General features: G+C 37.4%; 2 protein-coding genes across 5 annotated transcripts in view; one reads left to right on the top strand and one right to left on the bottom strand.

The window, feature by feature from the left end:
• The window catches only part of LOC103700969 (uncharacterized), a 30,326-nt gene extending 17,667 nt beyond the window's left edge, over positions 1-12,659 (top strand). For all 4 annotated transcript variants that reach the window (XM_039124521.3, XM_039124520.3, XM_088702658.2 and 1 more), the window contains 10 exons: positions 1,618-1,698; positions 1,784-1,854; positions 4,340-4,436; positions 4,519-4,578; positions 7,650-7,704; positions 7,816-8,216; positions 8,285-10,339; positions 10,442-11,011; positions 11,122-11,180; positions 12,145-12,659. In XM_039124521.3, the coding sequence (XP_038980449.3) occupies positions 1,618-1,698; positions 1,784-1,854; positions 4,340-4,436; positions 4,519-4,578; positions 7,650-7,704; positions 7,816-8,216; positions 8,285-10,339; positions 10,442-11,011; positions 11,122-11,180; positions 12,145-12,340 (3,645 nt within the window). In that variant the 3' untranslated portion in view covers positions 12,341-12,659. The remainder of the gene's footprint in view (positions 1-1,617; positions 1,699-1,783; positions 1,855-4,339; positions 4,437-4,518; positions 4,579-7,649; positions 7,705-7,815; positions 8,217-8,284; positions 10,340-10,441; positions 11,012-11,121; positions 11,181-12,144) is intronic.
• A 2,733-nt stretch (positions 12,660-15,392) lies between these two features.
• On the bottom strand, positions 15,393-22,561 carry LOC103700968 (Peptide chain release factor 2). The gene is made up of 7 exons (XM_008782878.6): positions 21,997-22,561; positions 21,350-21,562; positions 20,204-20,305; positions 18,496-18,633; positions 17,646-17,950; positions 16,007-16,160; positions 15,393-15,930 (listed from the first exon to the last, which is right to left on the bottom strand). The coding sequence occupies exons 1-7, from the start codon at positions 22,405-22,407 to the stop codon at positions 15,793-15,795; spliced, it is 1,461 nt and encodes a 486-aa protein (XP_008781100.1). The 5' UTR covers positions 22,408-22,561; the 3' UTR covers positions 15,393-15,792.
• Between the last annotated feature and the right edge of the window lie 439 nt (positions 22,562-23,000).

Raw genomic sequence — 23,000 nt, forward strand, 5'->3', positions numbered from 1 at the left:
GGTCTTGCTGTTAGGTCAAGCCATTAGATCTCTTATAGTCTCTTGCTCCCAACCATGCATGCTTGGACATACACATACACCATCATGCAGGACTCTGTGACATTGTCAATATTTGTCTGAATGTGACTCAAAGTTAGTATTAAAAACAATGCAACTTTGTATTCCAGCTCTTCTGGAGCCAATTTGTTTCTTATCACACTCAAGCTTTTTTTTTTTTTTTTTTTTTTGGGAGTTGGAGGGGGGGCAGGGGGTGACATTTGGTAGAAAGCATGATTGTCATGTTACATTGAAAGGGCTTTTAGAAAGATTTATCTGTGGAGACTTGTCTTGAGATGAAGGATGGTTGCTTAATGTTCCTATCATGGGAGCATTTGAATGAGGCAGTTGGCTCTCTACTTGATTGCACATTTATTGGAGAGTGGGAGGATCTTTTCTCCCATATTCTCTTCCATGACAAGGCAATATTATTAGACTGGGGATGCTGAAATATCATTGTGGGATATATTCATGACCATGGGTTTTGACTGGATGGTAGATACTTCCTAAGAAAATCTGCCAAAAACTTACTGATACATTTGTGGAGCACATTAATGAAAATACTACCAGATTATAATTGACAACTAGCAAAGTAGCACTGTCGCTGTAGTTGTCCTATAGTGACATTGGTAAATGAAAAATAGTTGCCAACTTTTTTTTTTTCTTATGAAAATGGAAATTTATAATAAGACTTAGCAGAAACTCTGTATTTCTCTACATATTGTTGCCATTCTATCTGTTGAATGATGTTTACTGGAAGTCAGCTTCTGAAACCTTTTGTCATGCCCTGATTTGGCTTTTAAAGATGCTCCATCTCATATGTTCCTGAGCACTAGACCATCAGTTCTTAAAAAAGCTGATACTAGAATCTGTTTTACCAGCGATCTTTTTCATGTGTGGAGTGCAACTTTCTCTTGTTTCTTGTTTCTTGTGTATCAATGAGGGTTTTATTCAACTTTAATAAGATGCGTAACAGATTTGAATGGTAAATTTGTTAAAATAATCGAAAACTTTGCTAAAATACTTCTACGAGAAGCTTTTATTGAAAACGTTAGGAAACATAACGAAAGTTTCAAATATTCTTGGCTTCAACCCTGCTCCAATTGTTCGAACTAGTCATTAATGGTCGGCAACATTTGTACCCCTTTTCGGTGTTTTTTAGAAATTGAAAAAAAAAAACGAAATTGAGAAAGAAAACAATAGAACAAATTCTCACTCATTGAAGTTGTAATAATTCCATTAAAAGACGATGAGCACACACTTGGGATCCCATGAGTTTCTTAGAATCATTTTGATAATGACATACAACTTCTGATATACATCTTGGCATGAGAAAAATGTTGGATTTATCTTCACCCATCTGCTTTCCATATACTCCCTCAAAGCTTGCCAATTTTATGCACTACAAAGAATGAATAGATTTTTACTGTAGAAAAAGATTCCTGATCCAGCATAATTATTGTCTTCAACATGTGAATTTTTTAAGTGCCAAAAGTGACTGTTGATTTGTACTCATTCTATAAAATGTCTCTTCTACTAAAGGAGATCTCGTTGAAAGATTTCATTCTTATTGTTTTACAGACATTTGTCTTGGATGTGCATCCTTTCAATCCTCGGATAGCTATGAGTGCTGGGTATGATGGAAAGACGATCATCTGGGATGTGAGTTTCTGAGATGGTCTTTCATATTATTGTGTAATTTCATAGTTCTTCATGTGTTGAATCTCTTGCTAATTGTTCCTTTTAGATATGGGAGGGCACACCAGTACAGATCTATGAAACTGGACGCTTTAAGTTGGTTGATGGAAAGTTCTCTCCGTAAGTTAGCTGTATTATATATATATATATATATATATAATTCACATTGTTGATCAGAAGAACCTCATACATTTGAGCATGTCATACTTGAATTGTTACTTGTAATGACTTCATTGGTTTTTTTTATTTTAGGGTAAAGTTCCGATTTTACCATATCTTGCTTATTTGAATACTTGTCAGTCTTTCAATAAGTTGACTTGTAGGAATTGGATTTTTTTTTTTTTTTTTACCAAAATGAACCAGTGGTGTGGCTTGCTGTATGGTGACAAACACATGAAGGAGGATCCAGTGCTAACATTGGATTGAGTCCCCAATGATAAGCCATATTTAGAATAATAGCTGTGACTATCACATCCATTATTGCTTTTGAGGTTATTTTCATGGAGGTCCTGTTTTGCCTTCCCTTTGTATACCAAGCTACATTTAGTGATGACAAAAACAATCTTCAATTCCATAAGAACTTTTTAAGTTGAATTCAGGCAGATGGGCTTATTTTTATATGGGCCCTAGTAATTGTAGAATTTTAATGACGAATGTGATCTTGGCCCTTTTCTCCCTATGGCTTTAGGTCTGGATTTAGGAGATAAAAGCTTATTTGGCAGTGCTGCAAAGATAGGCAAGTTCCTTTTCTTTGATTATCTATACTTGAAGACAACTCCCTTGGTATGATTGGTTTGTTCCAGGAAGTGGATTGGTCCAGTTTGATGGATCAATCAAGTATAGAAGTTTTATTGCCTTCAAAAATAAAACTTCTCTCATTACTTAGTAACAATTGCAGTCTAGAAGATTTTTTTTTTTTTCTTTTCTTTCTTATGTTTCATGATATACTTGGTTTCTGAATTTCTTAGAAATAATTTTGTATTTAGAATCATCTCTGTCTCTCAACAGCCTCTTACTTGCTGAGTACTGATCAGATCATGCTGTCCATAAAACCGGTTGTTGATTTTTGTGGGTTAATACTCATGGGACCTTAGTGTACTTAATAATGATCTTTCGACCCTTGCCTGTTTTTCTTCAAGAGTACCTAAATCACTTTGCTTGGAGGGTTCTTCTTTCCATAAGGTTGTCTATTCTGGCCGTCCATAAAATCATTTAGATTTTGTGGGTCAGTCATCTCGGGAACTTAGTGTGCTTGATAATGATCTTTCTACCTTCGTCCGTTTTCTTCATGAGCACCTGAATCCTTTTGCTTGGAGGGTTCTTTATATTAGATTGTCTTTTCACCCTCACATAAGCTGTATCTTTGGTCATCGGCCTTCTTGTCTGCCAACCTTTACTTCCTGTGTTATAACAGCAATAGAGATGGACAATCATGTAAGGGCATCTAGAACCTATACTCATTTTTTGTTATTGTTAATGGTCATGTTATGGTAGTGGTCATGGCATGACAGTCCCTCCAAACATTTGAAGTTCTTTGCATCTCTTGCATTGTCCTTGTGTTGTTGTCAAAATATGTCCTCATTTTTCTTTCAAAACTTTGCCAATCTGTCAAAAAAATATGGAAGATGATATACTATTTATAGCGATAATTTAAATGCATATAGCCTCTCAAAACTGGAAGATAATCATTTTTTGGTGTTCAGTTCCATTTGCATCACCTTACTATTTTTGCTCAACATGTATCTTCGATAACTTTTTAATTTTGTCTATCGACATGCATAATACACTGACAAACACAAGTTGCCGGCATCTGCTGCTCCGTAGCAGAGTGAAGGTATCATTCTCGCATATATAATCCATCGTTCAATAACTCACATCAATCTAGATCTTCATGGTCATTTTCTGTGTGACTTGTATAAGGTTAAATCCTGAGCTTGATTACTCATTCAGATGTCATAATTAACAGAAAAGAAGAGGTATAACAACCATAATAGGAGAAAAGGGTAACTTGATGATGATTTATTAATTATCATGGAGGGAAGTGAAGATGTTATGGAAAATTCCTGCAGCTGTTACATGTTTTTTGCGGGATAATTTTAGTTAGTTGTAATCTTGTGATCTGACCTTCCACAGCCATCATATAGATGCTATTTTGAGCTTAAATGTTGAACTAGATACTCATATATAAAATTACCATCCTTTCATCAGTCATTAGTAAGTAAAACTTGAGCCATCATTAAAGTTGATTTCAATGAATCGGGAAGTTAATGGTGCAATATTTCTGGAGTAGTCTAGTTGGAACTGTTTTGTATTTATATAGATGTTAATTAGATTTATGAAGTACTGAATCTGTCATGTAATGACTGGTTAGTGGTCAACATAAAGAGAAGTGCACTTGGTTCCCTTTGGTCTATTTCGAACATTGGTTTTAAATTATTTGATTTTATTTTTCATTTGCTTTTCTTGTCTTATGTCAGCCATTTTTCTAGTGGAATAGATGTATCAATATCAATTTAATTCTCGTTGGCTGTGTCATGATCAGTTATTTTTATAAATGCTGCTTAATCGTTAGGTTTGACTTCTTTCTTTTTCTATTTTAATTTAGGGATGGGACTTCAATTGTTCTCTCAGATGAAGTTGGACAAATATTTATAATCGCCACCGGGCAAGGGGAGTCTCAAAAGGATGCAAAATATGATCAGGTATAAACATGATATCTGCTGATATATTCTTTTAATATTATGCATGCAAGACTAAGATATTCATTATCTTCTGTTGTTGCAGTTTTTCCTTGGAGATTATCGTCCCCTTATCCAAGATACTCTTGGAAATGTTTTAGATCAGGTTTGTTAGCATTATTATGTTTCTTAATATAAATTTGCAGGATTTTTTAATTAAATACATCTCTCATTATATAGATATAGAAACATTCTTTGTGTCATATGAGTATTGTGGCCTGAAAGTGATAAATTCGGACCTATCATAGAGTTGATGTTGATATTAGGTTGTGTTTGAAATTATGAAGGTGACAAAAGACATTTTATTTCTTGAATTTACATAGACTTCAGCAAAATTTTAAGTAACATTTAGATTAATAAAGTAAATTCCAACCCAGAAAATATTTTTTTTGAAGTCAGATTTTCTTGCATACTAGGGCTTTTCTCTTCGCTGATTTGTATGCTGACTTAATGCATACATTATATGTATCTAAAATATATATTTGATGAAACTTCTATGTTATATTAATTTCAATTGTTCCTTTCTTTCCATTTTTATGCCTATTTTAAAATTATTGTAGGTTAACAGGGATGGTTAACACTATTTACCATCCTTCTCCTTGTTTTGACCGCAGTCAAACTGTTATTTGGTAACCATAAGTAGTCCAAAGCTCATACTGTGAACTTCCATCACCAGCTACTTTAATCTTCTTTTTCAATATTTTTTTCATCTATAATTTCTCATCACCTAACCAACCCAATCTAGGTCAGAACCCTCCATCAATATGTTTGCATAGTTTGATTCTTGTTGTTTGAGAGTAAGAAAATGGCTGCAGTATCTGCAGACGTTACTTTATTGCTAGAATTGGATGTGCTGTGCTGATTGATCAGATATTTCCTTATAACATTGCATATTATATTTCCGTTACTGTTTTTAGAATTTATAGCATAAACCAGTGTTATTTTGATTAAGATCTCTATTACTGTTATTGGGATTTCAAACAGGAAGTGGATATGAACATCTGTTATGTAGGGGATTAAAAAATTGTCCTCCAGGGAAGGTATTGGCGTTATCACATTTATAGATTTATATGCTTACATTTGCTAAAGAAGTACACCAGATACCTTATGTTTAAGATAATAGAGGGCTGTCATCATACTTGCTAGTAATTCAAGAAAGATATCTTTTAAAAGAGAAAAAATCCCGAGGTAACCAATCTAATAAAAATTATCAATTTCCTATGATCCCTATGTTAATTCCAAACTCAAATCTGCCTAACATAAAGAAATATATGAAAAAGGTTAATGACATACAATGCTGCAACATTGCATATCAAAAATATAAAAGTAAAATGCAATAGCATTGGATTACCTAGGGTCTTACGAACAAACATATGAAAAGGGAATTAAATATTTATAGAGTAAATATAATGGAGTATCTTAAATCTGCATATTAGAACTAATTTTGTAATATAAAGTAAAACTACTATCTGAAGAAGACATGATTATATAGGTAAACTTATTTACCTTCTCCTTTTGCTTTGAAACTAGAGCCATCTCTCTCTCTTAATTGCTCTTCCCCTTCTTTCCGGCTGATGCACCTCCACCCTCTTTCTTGATTAGTGCCCAATTCTTTGATCTCTCTCTCTCTCTCTCTCTCTTAATTACTCTACTTTCCCCTTCTTTTCTGCTGATGCACCTCCATCCTCTCTCTTGATTAGTGCCCAACTCTTTTTACTTGTTCTCTCTATCTCTATCTCTCATTGGCCACACCCCTTCTACTGGCCCAATCCTCTTTCTTGATTAGCACCCAACACTTGGTTACCCCAACTCTTACTAATTTGGTTTCTCCCTCTCATTTTTTTTCATTTGAAGGAGTCTTGTGATTGGCTACTGGATGAGCTTGACCTGCAAAAGAAGTGAAGAGAAGCAAGAAAATTGGCTGCATGAAAGGGGGTCATGGGTCATATCTGAAAATGGAAAATAGAGGGTGCTCACATGTGAGTTCCTGAGGAGTTATCTAAATTCTTTGGGGGCCATGGTGCCTCCTGGCTCTGTTCCTGCATCTAGATAGTTGTTCCAAGTTCACCTGGTTTTGTGATAGCTAGTATTGCCTCCCCTGCATTAATGCATTAGATCACAGGGTTTTCCTGTTTTAGGAGGATGATAGATGCCCGGGGAAGATGTGTGTGTGTGTGTGTGTGTGTGTGTGAGAGAGAGAGAGAGAGAGAGAGAGAGAGAGAGTCATCATGGGATGTGCTATAGGAGTTGCGCTGGTGTTATGATGTTTTATTTTTGATTTTTTTTGTTTTTTGTGAGGATTATGATGTTATGGTCTTCCTTTGCTGGTTCAAACCAAAATTAGTCCCTCTTTTCTGGAGAAATTCACTTTGCCTTAATTTTTATCTTTTTGATAAAACACTGGAGACATCTGCTAAATAGGTTGCTCCATTATTTATCCACCATCCTACTTTACAATGACTGTTAGGCTTAAAATATCCCAGTGATCAATAATTTTTACTGCAATTCACGTGCTGGACAATTGGGATACTTTGTCTTATTAACTAAACTAAGAAATTTTCTTTTGTCTTCCTCAAGAAAAGAGGAACTGGTTTGAGTATGGATCAAAAGAATGGGACATCAATGAGATGCTGGTGGCGTTGGATCTAAATTTCTACCTTGAAGCTAACTTACTTTAAAGTTGATCTGCCTAAACCATGTTAAGTTGATTTTGTTTGAATTTTTTGATTGTACTATGAATTTTTAGAATTAAAAAAAGGTTTCCTTGTTGGTTTTTGGATTTAAATTAACTTCAGATATTGTGATGACTTGTTCCTCCTTATTGTTTGGTTTTGTTGTTAAGAGGTTCTAAGTGCAGAATCTATTGCAATATATTTGGTATTCAGAGGTAATCACGTAGCTCAACTTTATCGTTGAAGTTGACAGAAACAACAGGCTGCTTATGATTTTTCAAATGACTTGCAAAATATACATACTGTATTCAATGTTTTCTTGTTGTTCCCTCTCTCTCCCCCGATGGAACTCACCATTCTTTGAATGTTTTACAAGGGCAAGTCGTGCACCTTCATCATGGCCATCATGGCCTTAAATTTAGTGTTAATGACTTTGTGTTGTTACTTGTTTCTATCGATTATTCTCATTGTATTTCCTCATAAAGTTTCGCTGTATTTGCTTCAGGAGACCCAGCTTGCACCATATCGAAGGAATGTTCAGGATCTCCTTTGTGATTCAAGTATGCATTTGCTTCTATGTTTATCAGGCGATCAAAAGCTACTCCTTGTATATCTAATGCTTTTCAAGATATACTTAATTTGTGACAGTTGATTTCATTGCACAATGCCAGGCATGATCCCATACCCTGAACCTTACCAGAGCATGTACCAGCAGCGTCGGTTGGGAACCCTGGGTATTGAGTGGCGTCCTCCTTCAGTAAAATTTGCAGTTGGCCCAAGTTACAATGTCAACACTGGTGATTTTCAAATGCTGCCAATTGTAGACCTGGATAGATGGAATGAGCCATTACCAGAATTTGTAGATGCCATTGACTGGGAACCAGAAAACGAAGTACAAAGTGATGATACTGATTCTGAGTACAACGTCACTGATGAATATTCAAGCGAAGGGGAGCGTGAAAGTTTAAGCAGCAGTTCCTCAGGAGAGCCTGTGTTCAGTGCAGATGACAGTGGAGTTGACCATAATAATGAGGGCCGCCGGAGATCTAAAAGGAAGAAGGACAAGTCAGAAGTAAGAAATAGTGCACAAAATTTATTTTCCTGTTTGCTACAATTTACATTTTGCTTTTTGTTTGACAGGCTGAGTTCACTACTTCTGGGAGGCGAATCAAGAAAAGGAACTTGGATGAGCGTGATGGCACTACTCTATCAAGGACTCATAGACCACGGAGGTCAAGAAATGGACGGTTGGCTTCAAGGAAAAAATCATCTAAATCAAAGTCATTGCGGCCTCAGAGACGTGCTGCGCGCAATGCTCTCACTTTATTTTCTAAAATAACTGGAGCTTCTACAGACGGAGAAAGTGAAGATGACTCAGAGAGCAGTTCCTCAGAAAGTGATTCGCTGCTTCCAGATTCAAACACTCAAAGTGTTGAGTCTGACAAGTCAATGCAGAATAACCAGATAAGACATGCTAGGGAGAAGGAAGTATCCAGAGATGAGTGTGAAGATGTTGTAAAACCTTCACTTATTGAATCGCAAGCAAATGCTGGAAGTAAGAGGAGATTGGTCTTGAAGTTGCCGCGTCGTGATGGAAAAGCTGTTTTGTCCTCTGAAAGAACAAGAATTGAATGTGATGAACAGGATGGTCTTGTTGACTCATTGGCTAAAGCAAATTCTGGTTTAGCTAACCCTAATAGAACATATGACCCATCACATATTTCTGGTAACACAGCTGATGATATCAGAGAAATAGGGCAAACTGAAAAGTCCGATCAGCCTAGCTTGTCTGCGGGTTACCAGGGTAGCACAATCAAATGGGGAGAAGTAAAGATGCGCACTTCTAAACGTCTGAGATTGGGCGATGCTACAGTGACAGATACATGGCCTGCACGTAATGCATGTCCAGGTGGTCCTAGCATCATTGGAAGTGACGCTCATGGGCATCTCAAATCAGAAGATGAGTATGGAGCATCCTCTAACTCTAGGATCCAAGTTTATGGAAACAGTCTTGACAGAATGGGATACAGAGATAAAGCACAAGTTGAAGATGTTGTTTCCCAAGTATTGGATGGTGCAAGAGTTGAAGAGCTTTCTTCTGATAGCAAGGGAAAGTCTTTAGTACTTTCACAGTTATCACCATATATTGACCAACAGAACAAGTTCACAATCAGAGTCACATGTAATGGCAACATGACTGAGTCAACAACACACATGGATGATGAATACCAAGATAGCCCTCAGAACAGTGAATCAAGGGGTATCGATGTGCTGCTAAAAGGATCTGAAGTGGTGAATGATAATAAAAATGGTTATTTATTTAGCAGTAAGAACAACGCTGACCATGATCAAGTGGAGAAAAATGCTCAGCCCAGCTGTCTTAAGCTAAGGATCAAATCAAGAGAACCAGCTAAGGAAACCGGCATTTCATTTTCCAAGTTAAAATCTGTTGCTGTTGAAGACCGGAGGAGCTCTGAGTGTGAACTAATGTCTGACAGTCCAACACCAAATGAACAAAATGAAGTTTCTGTGGTGCGTGAAGAGGAGGAGGGTACTAGTGGACAGAGTCCAGAGCATGGTGTATGGAATAATGCATCAGAAAGCTTTGGGATGTGGGCAAATAAAAATGCTGAGCCATCCATTTCACATGATTCAAAGCAGTTGCAAGCAGAATCCCATAGTAAGATGTATAATGCTGTGTATAAAAGGTCAAAGTCATCCAGGGGTAGGAAGAATTCTGATGGCGATTTCCATGGAGTGGATGAAGGCACATCAAATTGCAACAACCAAACTGGAAAGATGAAAGCAGATCTCAGTGATGATGTGGCTGATGGTGCCTGTCAAACAAGATCCATGGGCACAAGGGCAAGCACAAACGAGGTTACACCTAGGGCAGGTAGTTTCCTAGTGAAACAGGGACATGGTTCTTTAGAAACATCCAGAAGTGGAGGAAGATCGATATTAAATGGTGGCGATCAACTTCTATCCGATGAATGGAAGCCAACTTCACATATGACTGTTGGTTTACGGTCTGCTAGAAACAGAAGAGAAAATTATAGCTCTCGTGTCCCAAGACCTTTAGATAAGCGAAAATACCAACCATTACGGAAACTTTCATGGCTGATGTTGTTAGAGCATGAAGAGAGCTATCGATATATTCCCCAACAAGGTGACGAGGTTGCATACTTGAGACAGGTAATTATTGTTTGTATTTTGGTGCAATATGATCTCTGCAAGAATTAAAATATATATATCTAAGTTACTATAATCTATTTGTGTTTGTAACTTCTATTTCAGGGCCATGAAGAATATGTCAAAACTTCACGTTCATATGAAGCAGGGCCTTGGAAATTGATCAAAAGCTTAAAAGCTGTAGAATTTTGCAAAGTTCAAGGCCTTGATTACTCTACTCTTCCTGGATCTGGAGAAAGCTGTTGCAAACTTACACTTGAATTTATAGATCATTCTTCCAGTGGATTTGGTAAAACCTTCAAAATCACTTTGCCTGAGCTTGTTGCTTTTCCAGACTTCCTTGTGGAAAGGACACGTTATGATGCTGCCATTGAGAGAAACTGGACACACAGAGACAAGTGTCAGGTATGGTGGAGGAATGAGGATGGAGATGGTGGGAGTTGGTGGGAGGGTCGGATTTTGGCAGTAAAGCCTAAATCTTTGGACTTTCTGGAGAGTCCATGGGAGAGATATGTTATTCAGTACAGAAGTGATTCCTCTGGCCAGCATTTACATAGTCCATGGGAACTTCATGATGCTGATAGCCAGTGGGAGCATCCCCATATTGATGACATGGCCAGGAGCAGGTTGTTATCAAGTATTGCCAAGATAGAACAAACCTCAATCAGAAATCAGGTGAAGCAGATATGTGCATTGTAGCTTCTCTTTTGTGTTTTTTTATTTTTGACTTTGTATATGGATTTTTTTTTTAATTTTATTTTATTTTTCCCTTGCCATTGTTTCAGGACTACCATGGTATTCAAAAACTGAATCAGGTAGCACAGAAGTCTGATTTTCTAAACAGGTACCACTATATGTTTCCTGTTTATGGCAGTAATTTTATAGTTATTGCGCAGTTTGTGAGAGATCAACCTTCTATTCGTTAATGCTTGTATTCGCTAGGTTATTATAGTTCCAGCTATAAAATATATGTAGTTATCGTCATTTGTCATCTGTGGGATAATGCTAAATGAGCTTCAGAGAACTGAATGTGATGGGCCTTGTGCGGGGGTATTATTTGACCATGGTAAAGTTGAGGTCATTATGGTTGTGCATGTTGTGTTTGGCTGGTTGAGTGGTCAGGGGAACTAGTGTGGGTGTTTTGTTTTGTTGTGTGCATGGAGTAACTGGTGAGCTGAGGGAAACTAGGGAAGTAAAAAGTGAGAAGACCATGAAATGATTGTTACTTGTGAATCATCCAGCGTGGGTGAAAACTTGGATAGAAATGGTAGAAGGCATGGTTCGCTGTACCGGCCTGAACTGAACGGTACGGAACGTATTGTACTGTACTAGTTCGGTATCGGTATCTAGTACATATGGCGTACCGACACTCCATACGCTAAAAAGATTCCGTACTGAATTGTCGGTACGCCAAAAAGATTCCGTACCATATTGTACCCGGCATAGTACTAGTGTGGCACCGGTATGGGTCCGGTACCGAGACAACAAATTTTGAAAGAAGGTATTGAAAGAAGCACTCCTTGTTAAGAAATATGTTTTCCATAGTAGGATCTTACAGGACTCAAGAATAAAAGATGGGTGGAAGATGGGTTTTGTAATTGTGGTTATCGTGTGTGCCTAAAAACCAGAATGTTCAGAAAACCACGTGCCATTCATGACTGTTACCTGAGGTGCTTTTTAAGCTTCTATCCAGAAGATAGAACTAGAGAGGGAGGAAGGCATGTTCAGATGATGGATTTATATATTTTTTTAATTCCCTTTCAGAAATCTGGATAATTGAATGTTTTGGTTGCATATTTTGCCTGCAGGTTCCCTGTTCCACTGTCCCTTGAGGTAATCAAGAGGAGACTAGAAAACAATTACTATCGCACTTTGGAGGCAGTGAAGCATGATGCCTCCGTTATGCTTTCAAATGCCGAGTCTTACTTTGGCAAAAGTGCAGAGATGACAGCGAAGATGAGACGACTGTCTGATTGGATCACACGCACGTTTTCATCGTTATAGGACATGGAACAGTTTTGTAGAAGGATGATTATTTCAGATGAGGTTTAAGCTGCTGCTTTTCTGTAGATAACTCTTTGTTAACTTAATAGTTTCACATGCCGGCAGTTATTTACCCATTGATCCATTTTTTTGGGGGAGAAATTAGTTACATTTGGGAGGATTATTATGAGGGCCCTTTTAGAGGAGAGGATGTTCAAAGAGAGAGAGAGAGAGAGAGAGAGAGATGGTACAGGGAAATGACCCACCAGATTCATTTATGTATAGACCCATTTCCATTATCAATAAAGAGAAAAGAAAGTAAAGCTTGTTGTTTTTCCCATGTAGCTTTGTCTTCAGCATTCTGATGCTTGAAGTGCGTGGTGCTCGTTTCTTTCCATTCTGTGGTGTCTCCTTGAAGACCACGTTAATGTGTATCGTAATTAGACGGATGAGCGAATATGTGGTTTCATTGCTCAATCTGTCTTCATATTTGTCAACAAGGCATCTCATGTTCCATATTTTATGTTTCTAAAGCAATAGTTTTGCCTCCTAGTTATATTATTCTTTTGCCTTTTGTGTCCAGAAAAGTTTATATTCTTGTTGCCATTAATGATTTTTTTTCAGCATGAAAATCAAGATGAGTCGTTTTAATTTCTGCTTTTCTCATGAAAGACGAGTTCTAGCAAGTCCAGGGCTGAACCTTCTTTCTTGCCGTCTGTCGAGGAATTTACTAGTCAAAGATAAGACCTAGTGGAGAAATAACTAGTCAAAGTGTTTAAACAATTAGCTCGATATGATATTGTAAATCTAAAAGTAGTTGCCTGTATTTAGCACTTTATATTATAATCTGCTTTGAGATTCACGGCACATTTAGAGCTTGGGTTCAATCTGCTTATGTTTTTAAGATGTCAGGGCCTTTATCCTAACCAGTAAATAAGCAGGTGAAAATGACCATGGTCCAAGAAAAGAGGACAAGATGGATTTTGTACGACATGTCAAAATGAACTCTTAATAAAGAAGACTTATAATTATATGAGTTCGGAGTTTGTTTGGTGAAAGGCATGTCTTAGTTTAAAGATTCATCCAAGCAATTAGGTGTTTAGTTTCTCCCTATCATTAGATTGAAGTTCAGGAAATAGGACTCATGCATAACTATTAAAAAAATTGGAAGAAGTCTGAAGTTTAAATATAAAATGAAGTTTGTGAAATGCTGGAATCAAAGAATCAGAAAAGAAAAAAAATCAGAACATATTTCGAGAAGTGAAATGCATGCTAAAATATTAAAAAAGAGAAGGGATGTTCGCCGGGATACGCCGAGAGGGCGATGGAGGGCCTGGACGTCGTCCATCATCTCGGCAGCTGGAGCTCTGAGTTCGTGAAATGGTTAAGGAGATGAGGTTTGATGTGACAAACCTGTTTGCTTGACAAGCAAGTTTTCTTAGGAGCCGATGATTGTGTCTGTTTCGCAAAGGCGGTAGATTGATAGCGTGACGCCGGTGATCTGAGGGGTTGAGGAAGTGGCTATTGTCGGTCCCGAGCACGGGCCATGGGAGATGGGGAGACGGCTCGGACACACCTCCGGGACCGGCATATGAAGCCGAATTTGTGGAGAACCACAGCGGAGAAGCTGCTTTCAAGGATGTCGACGGGGAGGGCTGACCATCTTGGCGTCTCTTCTTCAAAAGCGTTGATCAAGTTATCTGGTGCAATATTATTTAGGATGGCTGTTGTTGGTAGGCCATGAGCCCATGAGAGCAAGGATTAGGAGAGAGAATGAAGGGAAGGTTTAGGAGAGAGTGGCGTGAGGGAACTTGAATCCAAATTCTGAGGAGACATCTGATCTCTGTCATATATTATTGGTTTTAATTTGATATATTATTAATTATATTATTATTTTTTACTTGATGCTGGCTACGTTTATAAATTTATCTAAGAGTCGTTCCATTTGTCCCCTGCTTCTTTTTTTGGTTCCTGGTAATTCCGGGTCAAGCACCTCATCAGACTCGGCCCAAATAACCCAATTCAAATAAAAATTAATCGGACAGACTCAGGCATCCAATGAATTTATCATTTTTTTAATGAGATAGATTCATAATTTTTAGACAAATTTTTAATAGGATTTGAGATAGGTTCGGAGAATAGAATTTTAAATGGATTCGAGTGCGAATAGGCTAAATTTTGTGGGTAGCCTATCTATTGCTATTCCTAATATTTTTAATCTTTTTAGACTAGTTGCCAAGAAAGAATCTAATTTTTAAGATTTCTTTGGATGATTGGGCTAAAAATTTTATTAGATTTGTAGAGTTGGAGGTTTTTTTATTTTTTCCTTTGGGATTCGGACCGGTCCAATTCAAAGCTATTCCTGCATAGGCCTAACCTAGCTTGTAATCATATAATCTTGCTAGTCATATTAGCTCAATATATGAATCCAATAAAATTTTCCATCCCATTCATCCGAACAGACCGTTAATTAAATTTTCTCCAAAGTCATGACGATCATTCTTACGTGGGCTGTTGATGGGCTGGGATAAGGCCTTGTGGACCTTGAAGTGTAAACAAGTAGACCTTGAGGCCTAGATCAAAATACGTGTACGAATGCCCACGCGTGTGGCCTTTCCCTCAAATGGCTCTTGATGGACATGCGGAACTGTCTGGAAATTGTCGATGGGCTGGGTTTCAGTACGAGTTTAAGGCCTCGACAGAAGGTGCTGGAATGAGGTGGGATCAAAACCAAGTCCTCTTGCGTCAACACAAGAGACTTTAATAGCTTGGATTCATCCTCACTCTCAGAACTTTCTATTCTATAGATGTGAGCAATAACCTGTGATTCCAGCTCCCTTTTCGTGCGAGCAGTACTCTACAAGATGATAGGTAAACAAAATCTGCATATCAGCATAGTTAACTCTCAAATTTCCAAACAAATCGAGATCAGCTACAATTAAAGATGACAAAATATGACCCGACCCGTCAACCCAACCCGTGTTCGACCCGCCATAAACAAATTTAGGTTTGGCCTAAACAGATTCGAATCGTAAACAAGTTAACCTGTTTAACCCGTTTAATCCGTTTGTAATTTGATGCAAACAGTATTTTTTTTTTCCGTGGTCACCACATGGTCCGCAACTTACAAAGCCGAGTGCTGCTTTACACGAGATTGGAGAATAGCTCAAACTTTGAATTAGCCGTAAAAATTCATCTATTAGAAAAAAAAAGGTATGACATGAAACTGCCATATAAGCGCAACTAATTTCTCCTTCCTGCTGCAGATGTGTGCCAAGCTAAGTCTGGCATGGCCGGCACCCTGCTCGTATGGCTGGCTTCTGTTGACTTAATTAAACCGATCATTGTGGGACACCTAAGTAATGGCAGCAGGAGAAAACAGATATGCCCTCTTTAGAGAGATACCAAGTGAAGCTTGCTTTCAACTTCTCTCACCTGCTTATCAGTGATTATCAGAATTACAACAGCAACCTCTAACTCGTGTTTCCCTCATCTTTATCCAGTAATGTAGATAGGAAGTTCAAAATAAAGCCGTCAAGATCGCCGTCGAGAACGGAATCAGGGTCTGAAACTTCATAGTTTGTTCGGAGATCTTTGACCATGCGATATGGCTGCAGAGGCGAAAAGCAGATTAGCGGCCTTAAATTTGACGATTATTAACCGAGAAATCAGACTTCAGTATCATACATGGAGCACGTAAGTCCTTATTTGGTTGCCCCAACTGATTTCAGTGAGGGATTGAGTGTGCTCTGCATTCAGTTGAGCTTGGCGGGCCATCTCAAGCTGGTCTAGCCGAGACTGAAGCACTGCCATTGCTGATGCTTTATTTGAATGCTGTGATCTGCATTTTATGGACTTTATATCAGCAATGCTGTCATTATTTTGATGAAGATGAGAGTTTAGAATAACTACTGATGCTGTTAAGTTGAAAAATACAGGCCATCGATCACGATGAAGCTAAAGAAAGTCAAACCCCAGAAGTTATATGGACAGTTTCTTCGGAATTGGAACTCAATCCATTTCATAAGAAATTTGTTATGACATTTCCATTGGGTGATTCATTTTTAGCCATAGATGACTTGTACTGTCATTTTTTTTTATGGCAAGTTCACATCAAAGAAAAAGTTTATGATAAGTTGCATGCTTTCAGTCTCGACGATTCTTTCTCAGCATCATGTTAAAGCATGGAAAAAAACCATATTAATCTCCCTGTATTTTTCTATTGAAAGGTCAGCTTTAATAAAAATGGCCCAACTAAATGGAGTTTGGCTAGGTCAAGGCAAGGGGTTTAAGTTTAAAGGAACCGATTTTGGGCAAGATGAGGTCAGCTTGAACTTGATGATCATTAAATGGACCAGCCTGAGCACTCAAGCCTGAACCAAGCTTGGAAGACCCAGCTCAAGCTACGCTTAGAAAAGGCCAAGTTACCTTAAACTCTGGTCAGCTAGGATCAGGAGGTGAGGAGAGAGTAACTGAGAGGCCAACAAGCTGGAAGGCTATGATGAATGAGGGGTCAACTAAGATGTGGACAGAAGGGGCTGGTGGCAGAGGATTTGAGGTTGAACAAGGTGCAGAGAGAGGTGGTGGTTGTGAAGGGGTTCAGGATGAGCAGAATTGCTGAACCTCCTAACAAGTGGCTGAGTTAAGGTTTTGGGGGGTTGGTCATTGTGGGGTTTGACTCGTGTATCTTTCGGGTCGACTCGAGTTTGCTTGGCTCGACTCGTGAAAAGGCTGGCTTTCATTGCTTGCTGTATTCTGTGTGCGCCCATTCTTAGGTCGACTCGACTTCTTGATGCAAGCTGAGAGTACTAACATGTGAAATTTGAGATCCAAGTATGGCCCGCATAACTCTAGAATTTGACTACTAACAATCTCCACTCTCATTTACCCTGCATATTCTCATGTTTAGCACATTTAGTCCTCTTTTTCTTTCCGTACTATTATTTCATCATATTAATGAAATCAAGGTGGGCAAGTCGACCCTGCTTTTCCGTTTTTAAAAAAATCTCTCTCTTTTTCTGCATAACATGTCTAAGCGACAGAAACAACTTAAGTGTAGCTGCAGAAAGTGGGTGTTTATTTACCAAGTTACATGAATATCAGAAAAATATCTTAAACTAAACATGTTAAAAAATATTTTTGTAGGTAAGTGACAAATCAATAGAACATAATTACAGCAATTGTATTTGCCAACTACCGTATAGGACATTAAAAGCAGTGCCAGTCTATTAAACTTCATTCAAACAAAATGACGGTGTTTATACTAATTATTGATTATAAACCAGAAGAACAGCTATGATGAGAAAATATGAGACATGAAAATTACCTTTCATTCTGACATGTAGCAGATATTCCTGTTGGAATGTGTACTATTCTCACCGCACTCTCGGTTGTGTTAACATGCTGACCGCCAGCACCACCAGCACGAAACCGTTCTATACGAAGATCTGATTCTTTAATCTGATATTGGGTAGAGACATCACTCAGGATTGGTATCACAGCAACAGCAGCAAAAGAAGTATGGCGGCGCTTTGCACTGTCAAAAGGAGATATTCGCACCAACCTATGCACCCCAACTTCTGCTTTGGCATATCCAAATGCATATTCACCTTCAACTTTGATTGTTGCACGCTGAAGAGATCAACCGTTAAATAAATAACACTCCACATTACTGCACATAAATATTTAGAACTTTCAGACTAAAAGCTCACTTTAAGTTTATGCAAAAGGAAAGAATTATTTTTACACAAGCACAGATTAAGTTTATAGGATCTGCAACAAGTGACTATATATTCCAGAACAGGCAGAGAACATGGTTTGAGAATGACATCCGTCCCTGAGTTTCCTGTTGGAGATTATGACAGGCGTCGTATAAACAACACTTGTGTCATCTTGAGCATCTTGTTGTCCCGTAATGCTTTAATAATGCATTTTCAGATATGCAGATGGAATAGATCATCCAAAATCACATATACTGGAAGCCATTAATCTTGAATTTTGGAGAAATTCAAATATTGTCACAAGTCAAATTGCTAAAACAAAACTACCTTGAGGTTTTTCTGAAGAGTTTATAATGCTTACACGTTTATTCACCAAATAAAAAAGTTGTCCTTCTTTTCTTTTAATGATGAACATGAACCAAACAACGGAAAAGATAACAAGTTAAGAATATGAACCTTGATTCCTGCTATCTCACCAGGCATTTCCTCGAGCACTGTGACTGCAAATCCATGGCTTTGAGCCCACATCTTGTACATGTTCATAACCATGGAAGCCCAGTCCATGCTCTCTGTTCCTCCAGCTCCTGCTTGAACCTGAATCACATTATCACCACCCTGAGTTCTTAAAATTGGAAAATCAAAGAATTATATGAGCTTCAAGAGCATGAGAAAACATTGCATTTTTTACACGACAGTATTTTTACTAGTGCATATGCTAAAAATGATTGTGAAGTTGAAGCAAAAGCCTCCAAGAAATTTATGACAAATAATGAAAGTAACACATACTTGAAAGGGCATCGTTATAGTGTAAGCTAGAGGGAATTGGCTGAATAGGGATAAATTAAATCTTAAATAAACAAGGGCTCAATGAGGACAACTAAAAAGATCAATATCCATGAAAATTGTAAGTTCTCATCACTTGGAGAAATAATCCCAAGAACTATAGGATATTCATATATATATTTGCCTGGGAGCACAAGACTATCCCCTGTTTCCTCTGCTGCAACTTAAAATATATCAACACACGCTGCACTGAAGTATTGTGCTTGAACACATTGTGAAATAGCAACATTAAAACTTTAATGCAGTTCAACTTTGTTGATACTGTCTTCATTGCTCCACAGTTGATCATCAATATAATATAATAGACAGCCATGAAAAGGAGACAAGTACAAAAAGGGTGATTAAGTGATAGATACCATAAACAGATATGCTATGCATTATGGAATACAATTAATTCATTCAGCATTTAAAGTGCACGAGTCAGTTCAAGATTGTAGATGAATTATGGCGTGCAGAAAAAAAGTTATATAACAAAAGTAGAAACACTTTCACCAATTTTTCAGGTTATATTAGTGTGAATTAAAGATGCCTCTGAGTGTATGAATCATAGCTGCAGTTTACAGAACTTTCTTCCAAATTCCATTTCTGTTGAAATACAGTGAGACATCTAAACCAGAAGACCCGGTAAAAAAATTTAAACTCCAGGAATTGAATAAAATTATTTGGGAAATTGGAAGTAAAAGGAAGATAAGTATAGATGACAGAGAATAGTAAGGTTTCAAAGCATTTCAACTATATTGTCCTTTAGATCTTGTCCATATTGTAAGTGTGAAACATGTACTTTCAAACTAAACAGAGTATATTTGGGGCATTGTGATATATAGCTTACAGTATTGCATGGAACAAACAAGAAAGAGGAGAAGAGGAGGGGGGGATTGGGGGTTTGGGCAGAGAAATGAAACAGTCATATGGCAGCTAACTGGCTGTGTTTAAGAAGTCTTAACCCATAGTCCATAATTTATGATCGATGATTTACCAATTTTGCAGATGTAATCATGCTTCAGAAAACTCTATTGATGCTTTATGATTTAGATCACATAGTTTCTATTTTTTTTTCAACCATTTCATTTTCAATCCTCTTTTGATAACAATAAATCAAGAAATTGCAAAATCATGTATTAAGATATTGAAGAAACAAAAGAGTATAGCATCATATACATGCTAAATACATAAGGCTGGACATCTTAGATATATGAGGAAGAACAAGGAAATAGACAAACAGAGCCTTTTACAATAATAACTCAGTAACTACGTTCAGAGAACAATGCAAATTCATGTCGGGCAGTTAAAGTGCTAGAGAACTCTAAGAAACAGGAATAACCTCAATAAAGCACGAGCATGAATCACGGTCCCCAGATAACAATGCTTCAAGTTCTTTCTCCTTCGCATCTCTTCTCATATCAAGCAGTGCTTTCATAGATTCCTTCACAGAGGTGATGTACAAAGACAAATTAAAACTTGTCAATGTTGCATGCATCAAAGGGATAAAATAGAAAAAGAAAAAAAAATAGCATACATAGTCAAAACTCTCTCCAAGGACTGGAGAAGAATTGCTCAGAAGGTGATTCAATAAAATAATCAGTATATAACAGTCATCACAATATGACTGTTTTTAGCAAATACGAAATCAACAGTGTTGTACTGCACTCATTTCTGACCGATATGCATGCCTATGTTTAGAAAATCCATCTCTGGAAGCCGATATGGTATTTAAGAGGCAATGTTCTTTTCTTGAAAGGTTCCCACTTGGTTCATGTGCTCAAAGAGGAAGTCAATATGATGATGAAAAAGACTGGGAGGTTTTTGTAGCAAGTTTTAGCAAAGTTTTTTTTTTCTATCTAATATACTTCCACAACAAAATACTCAGAATTTCGCACAGGTTGGTACTAATTCGTAGTATGGGGCTATAATTCTAGTCAAAGAACATAGAAAACAGTTGAGGGCTCAAAACAAGATAGCTAAGATAGTGTAATGAGGGCTGAAGTATAGATGTTAAACAACAAATAGACAACGTATTAGAATGGAATATGCAGTATTAGATATGTTTTGCAAAATAAGCCTATCACTCATCTGCCTCTGTCATTGATTACTACCGCAAAATTTGTTTGCCAAGATTCAAGTTAGAAATCGAGTTTCAACTAGAAATAAAAAGTAATATACAGAATATCAGAATTATATCAGTAACAGAACAGACCAAGAAAACATGGGGTATGATATTTAAGTGAGAAATTCAGGTTGATTTATAACTACCACATTAATGCATTAAACATAAGTCTATCCCTACAGAATGAAACATTTCCACAATTTATCTAGAATATCTCACCTTGTCACCAAAAACCTAACCGAAACATAATAAAGACATATCTGTAAAAGAACAAGCATTCCATCTACATTTTTCCTTGGAAACAAAAGCATTAAAACTGAACAAGAAGCACATAAAAATACATGCCTAGAAGCAAGAGCCCACCAATTCCAATTCTTTATCACCCTCTTCACGTGCAAGCTTCAACAAATCAATGTGCTCAAGTAGCTCTTGTTCAAATCTGTTTACTGCCTTTATCTTACCCATAAGTTCACCATGCTCACGGCTAATTCTCCCAGCATAAACAGGATCATCCCAAAGGTCCGACTTGTTCAGTGCCGCAGACAATTGTTCCAACCTGACAATCATCTTTCTCCACTGTCAGCAAAGAAAAAAAAATCTAATATCAGACCTAAATACGATATCATATTGAAGCATTCATGTACATAAGAATCATACCATACGATTTCTCTCTTCCAGAGAGGTTCAAGAAGAAAGTGCAAAAGCATTTGCTTAAAAGTCTATAAAACCAACGTAGTGCATTATGACTTCAAGAAGCAATTTTTATCACCATATCTGAATACCCTGACAGCACTACGGCTAGAAACCATTCCTAAACATTCATTTCCATAAGCAATCAAACATATCCATTACCCGTACCTATTAAACAGTCTAAATTTAACAAAAAGATATAATCTCTGTGAGGAAAACAATGAAAATATTGAGATATTTATAGGAGAACGTAGTTAAACTAGTAAGCATCAAAGAAAAAGCAACAAGGTAAAGATGAATAAAAGAAGTAAAAGGTATACCTGCAATCGCTTCTTGATGAGCCGAATGGATTGAGCAATTGCCGCGGCATGGCTCCTCCAATCGCTCTCACTCTCATCAAGTATCGGCCAGCCCTTGGCGGCGATGGCGTCCACCGTGAGCCCATCGGAGGTCGTGGGCTCCGAGAGAGCTGCCGTCTGAGAAGAGAACAATCTGACCTTCGGAAGAGAAGCAAAATCCAGACTTTTGCCACTCCCAGAGAATCCATTGGGCCCACGGGGAGCCCCAAAAGAGCCAACAGAAAACGGATGGGAGGAGATCAAGTTTCTTGCTCGGGATCCGGAGAGAGAAGTCGAGAAGAGGGCGAGAAGAGAGCTCTTTCCATTAGGGTTTATCGGAGGGAAAGGGCGAACTCTCGAGCACGATCTCTTTAGAACGAAGAAGAAACCCATTCGCTTCAGCTTTCTCGAATGGTGGCCGGAATCAAAAGCCAAGGGGCTCGGACTCGAAGGCTTTGTATAACGAGGTTTGCGTCGCGCTTGTAAAACGCTTCCCGGTGCAACGCCCTCGGGTCTGACTCCAGGTCCAAACGGAATGGTAAAGTTAGAAGAAAGACCGCAGCCGGTGCAATGCCATTTTATTTTTTAATTTTGCCGGCCGCAGCCGCTGATGTCAAAAAATAATAATAATAAGAGTTTTTTTATATAAATATTTTTTTTAAATATTAAATTTTACATAAATATTTTTTTAAATATTAAATTTACATGTATATATTTTTAAATTAAAATAACTAAAATGCACTTTATGTAAAAAAAATATTTATAAGGCAGTTGTAATGGAGGAAAAAAATAATTTTAAAATTTTATTTTTTAATTAAAATAAATATAGTTTTTATTAATGATGTTAGGAGAAATATTATATTAGAGATATTTATGCAAAATGATATTTTATGAAGATAAAAATAAATATAAATTTAAAGAGGATGTTCATGTAAATTTAAATTTTTAGAAAAATATTTATTAAAAAAACTTAATATTAAGAAGAA

Source organism: Phoenix dactylifera, chromosome 8, assembly GCF_051530095.1.
Source record: "Phoenix dactylifera cultivar Ajwa chromosome 8, Ajwa_hap1_PhDact_Kaust_v1.1, whole genome shotgun sequence".
Taxonomy (NCBI): domain Eukaryota; kingdom Viridiplantae; phylum Streptophyta; class Magnoliopsida; order Arecales; family Arecaceae; genus Phoenix; species Phoenix dactylifera.

Excerpts from the sequence above, each read along its gene's own strand:
- LOC103700968 (XM_008782878.6), bottom strand. The coding sequence starts at position 22,407 with ATGGGTTTCTTCTTCGTTCTAAAGAGATCGTGCTCGAGAGTTCGCCCT. Across the intron at positions 17,951-18,495 it reads GTGAGATAGCAGGAATCAAG|CGTGCAACAATCAAAGTTGA; the intron begins GTTCATATTCTT and ends TGATCTCTTCAG. Across the intron at positions 15,931-16,006 it reads TAAGGACTTACGTGCTCCAT|CCATATCGCATGGTCAAAGA; the intron begins GTATGATACTGA and ends TCGCCTCTGCAG.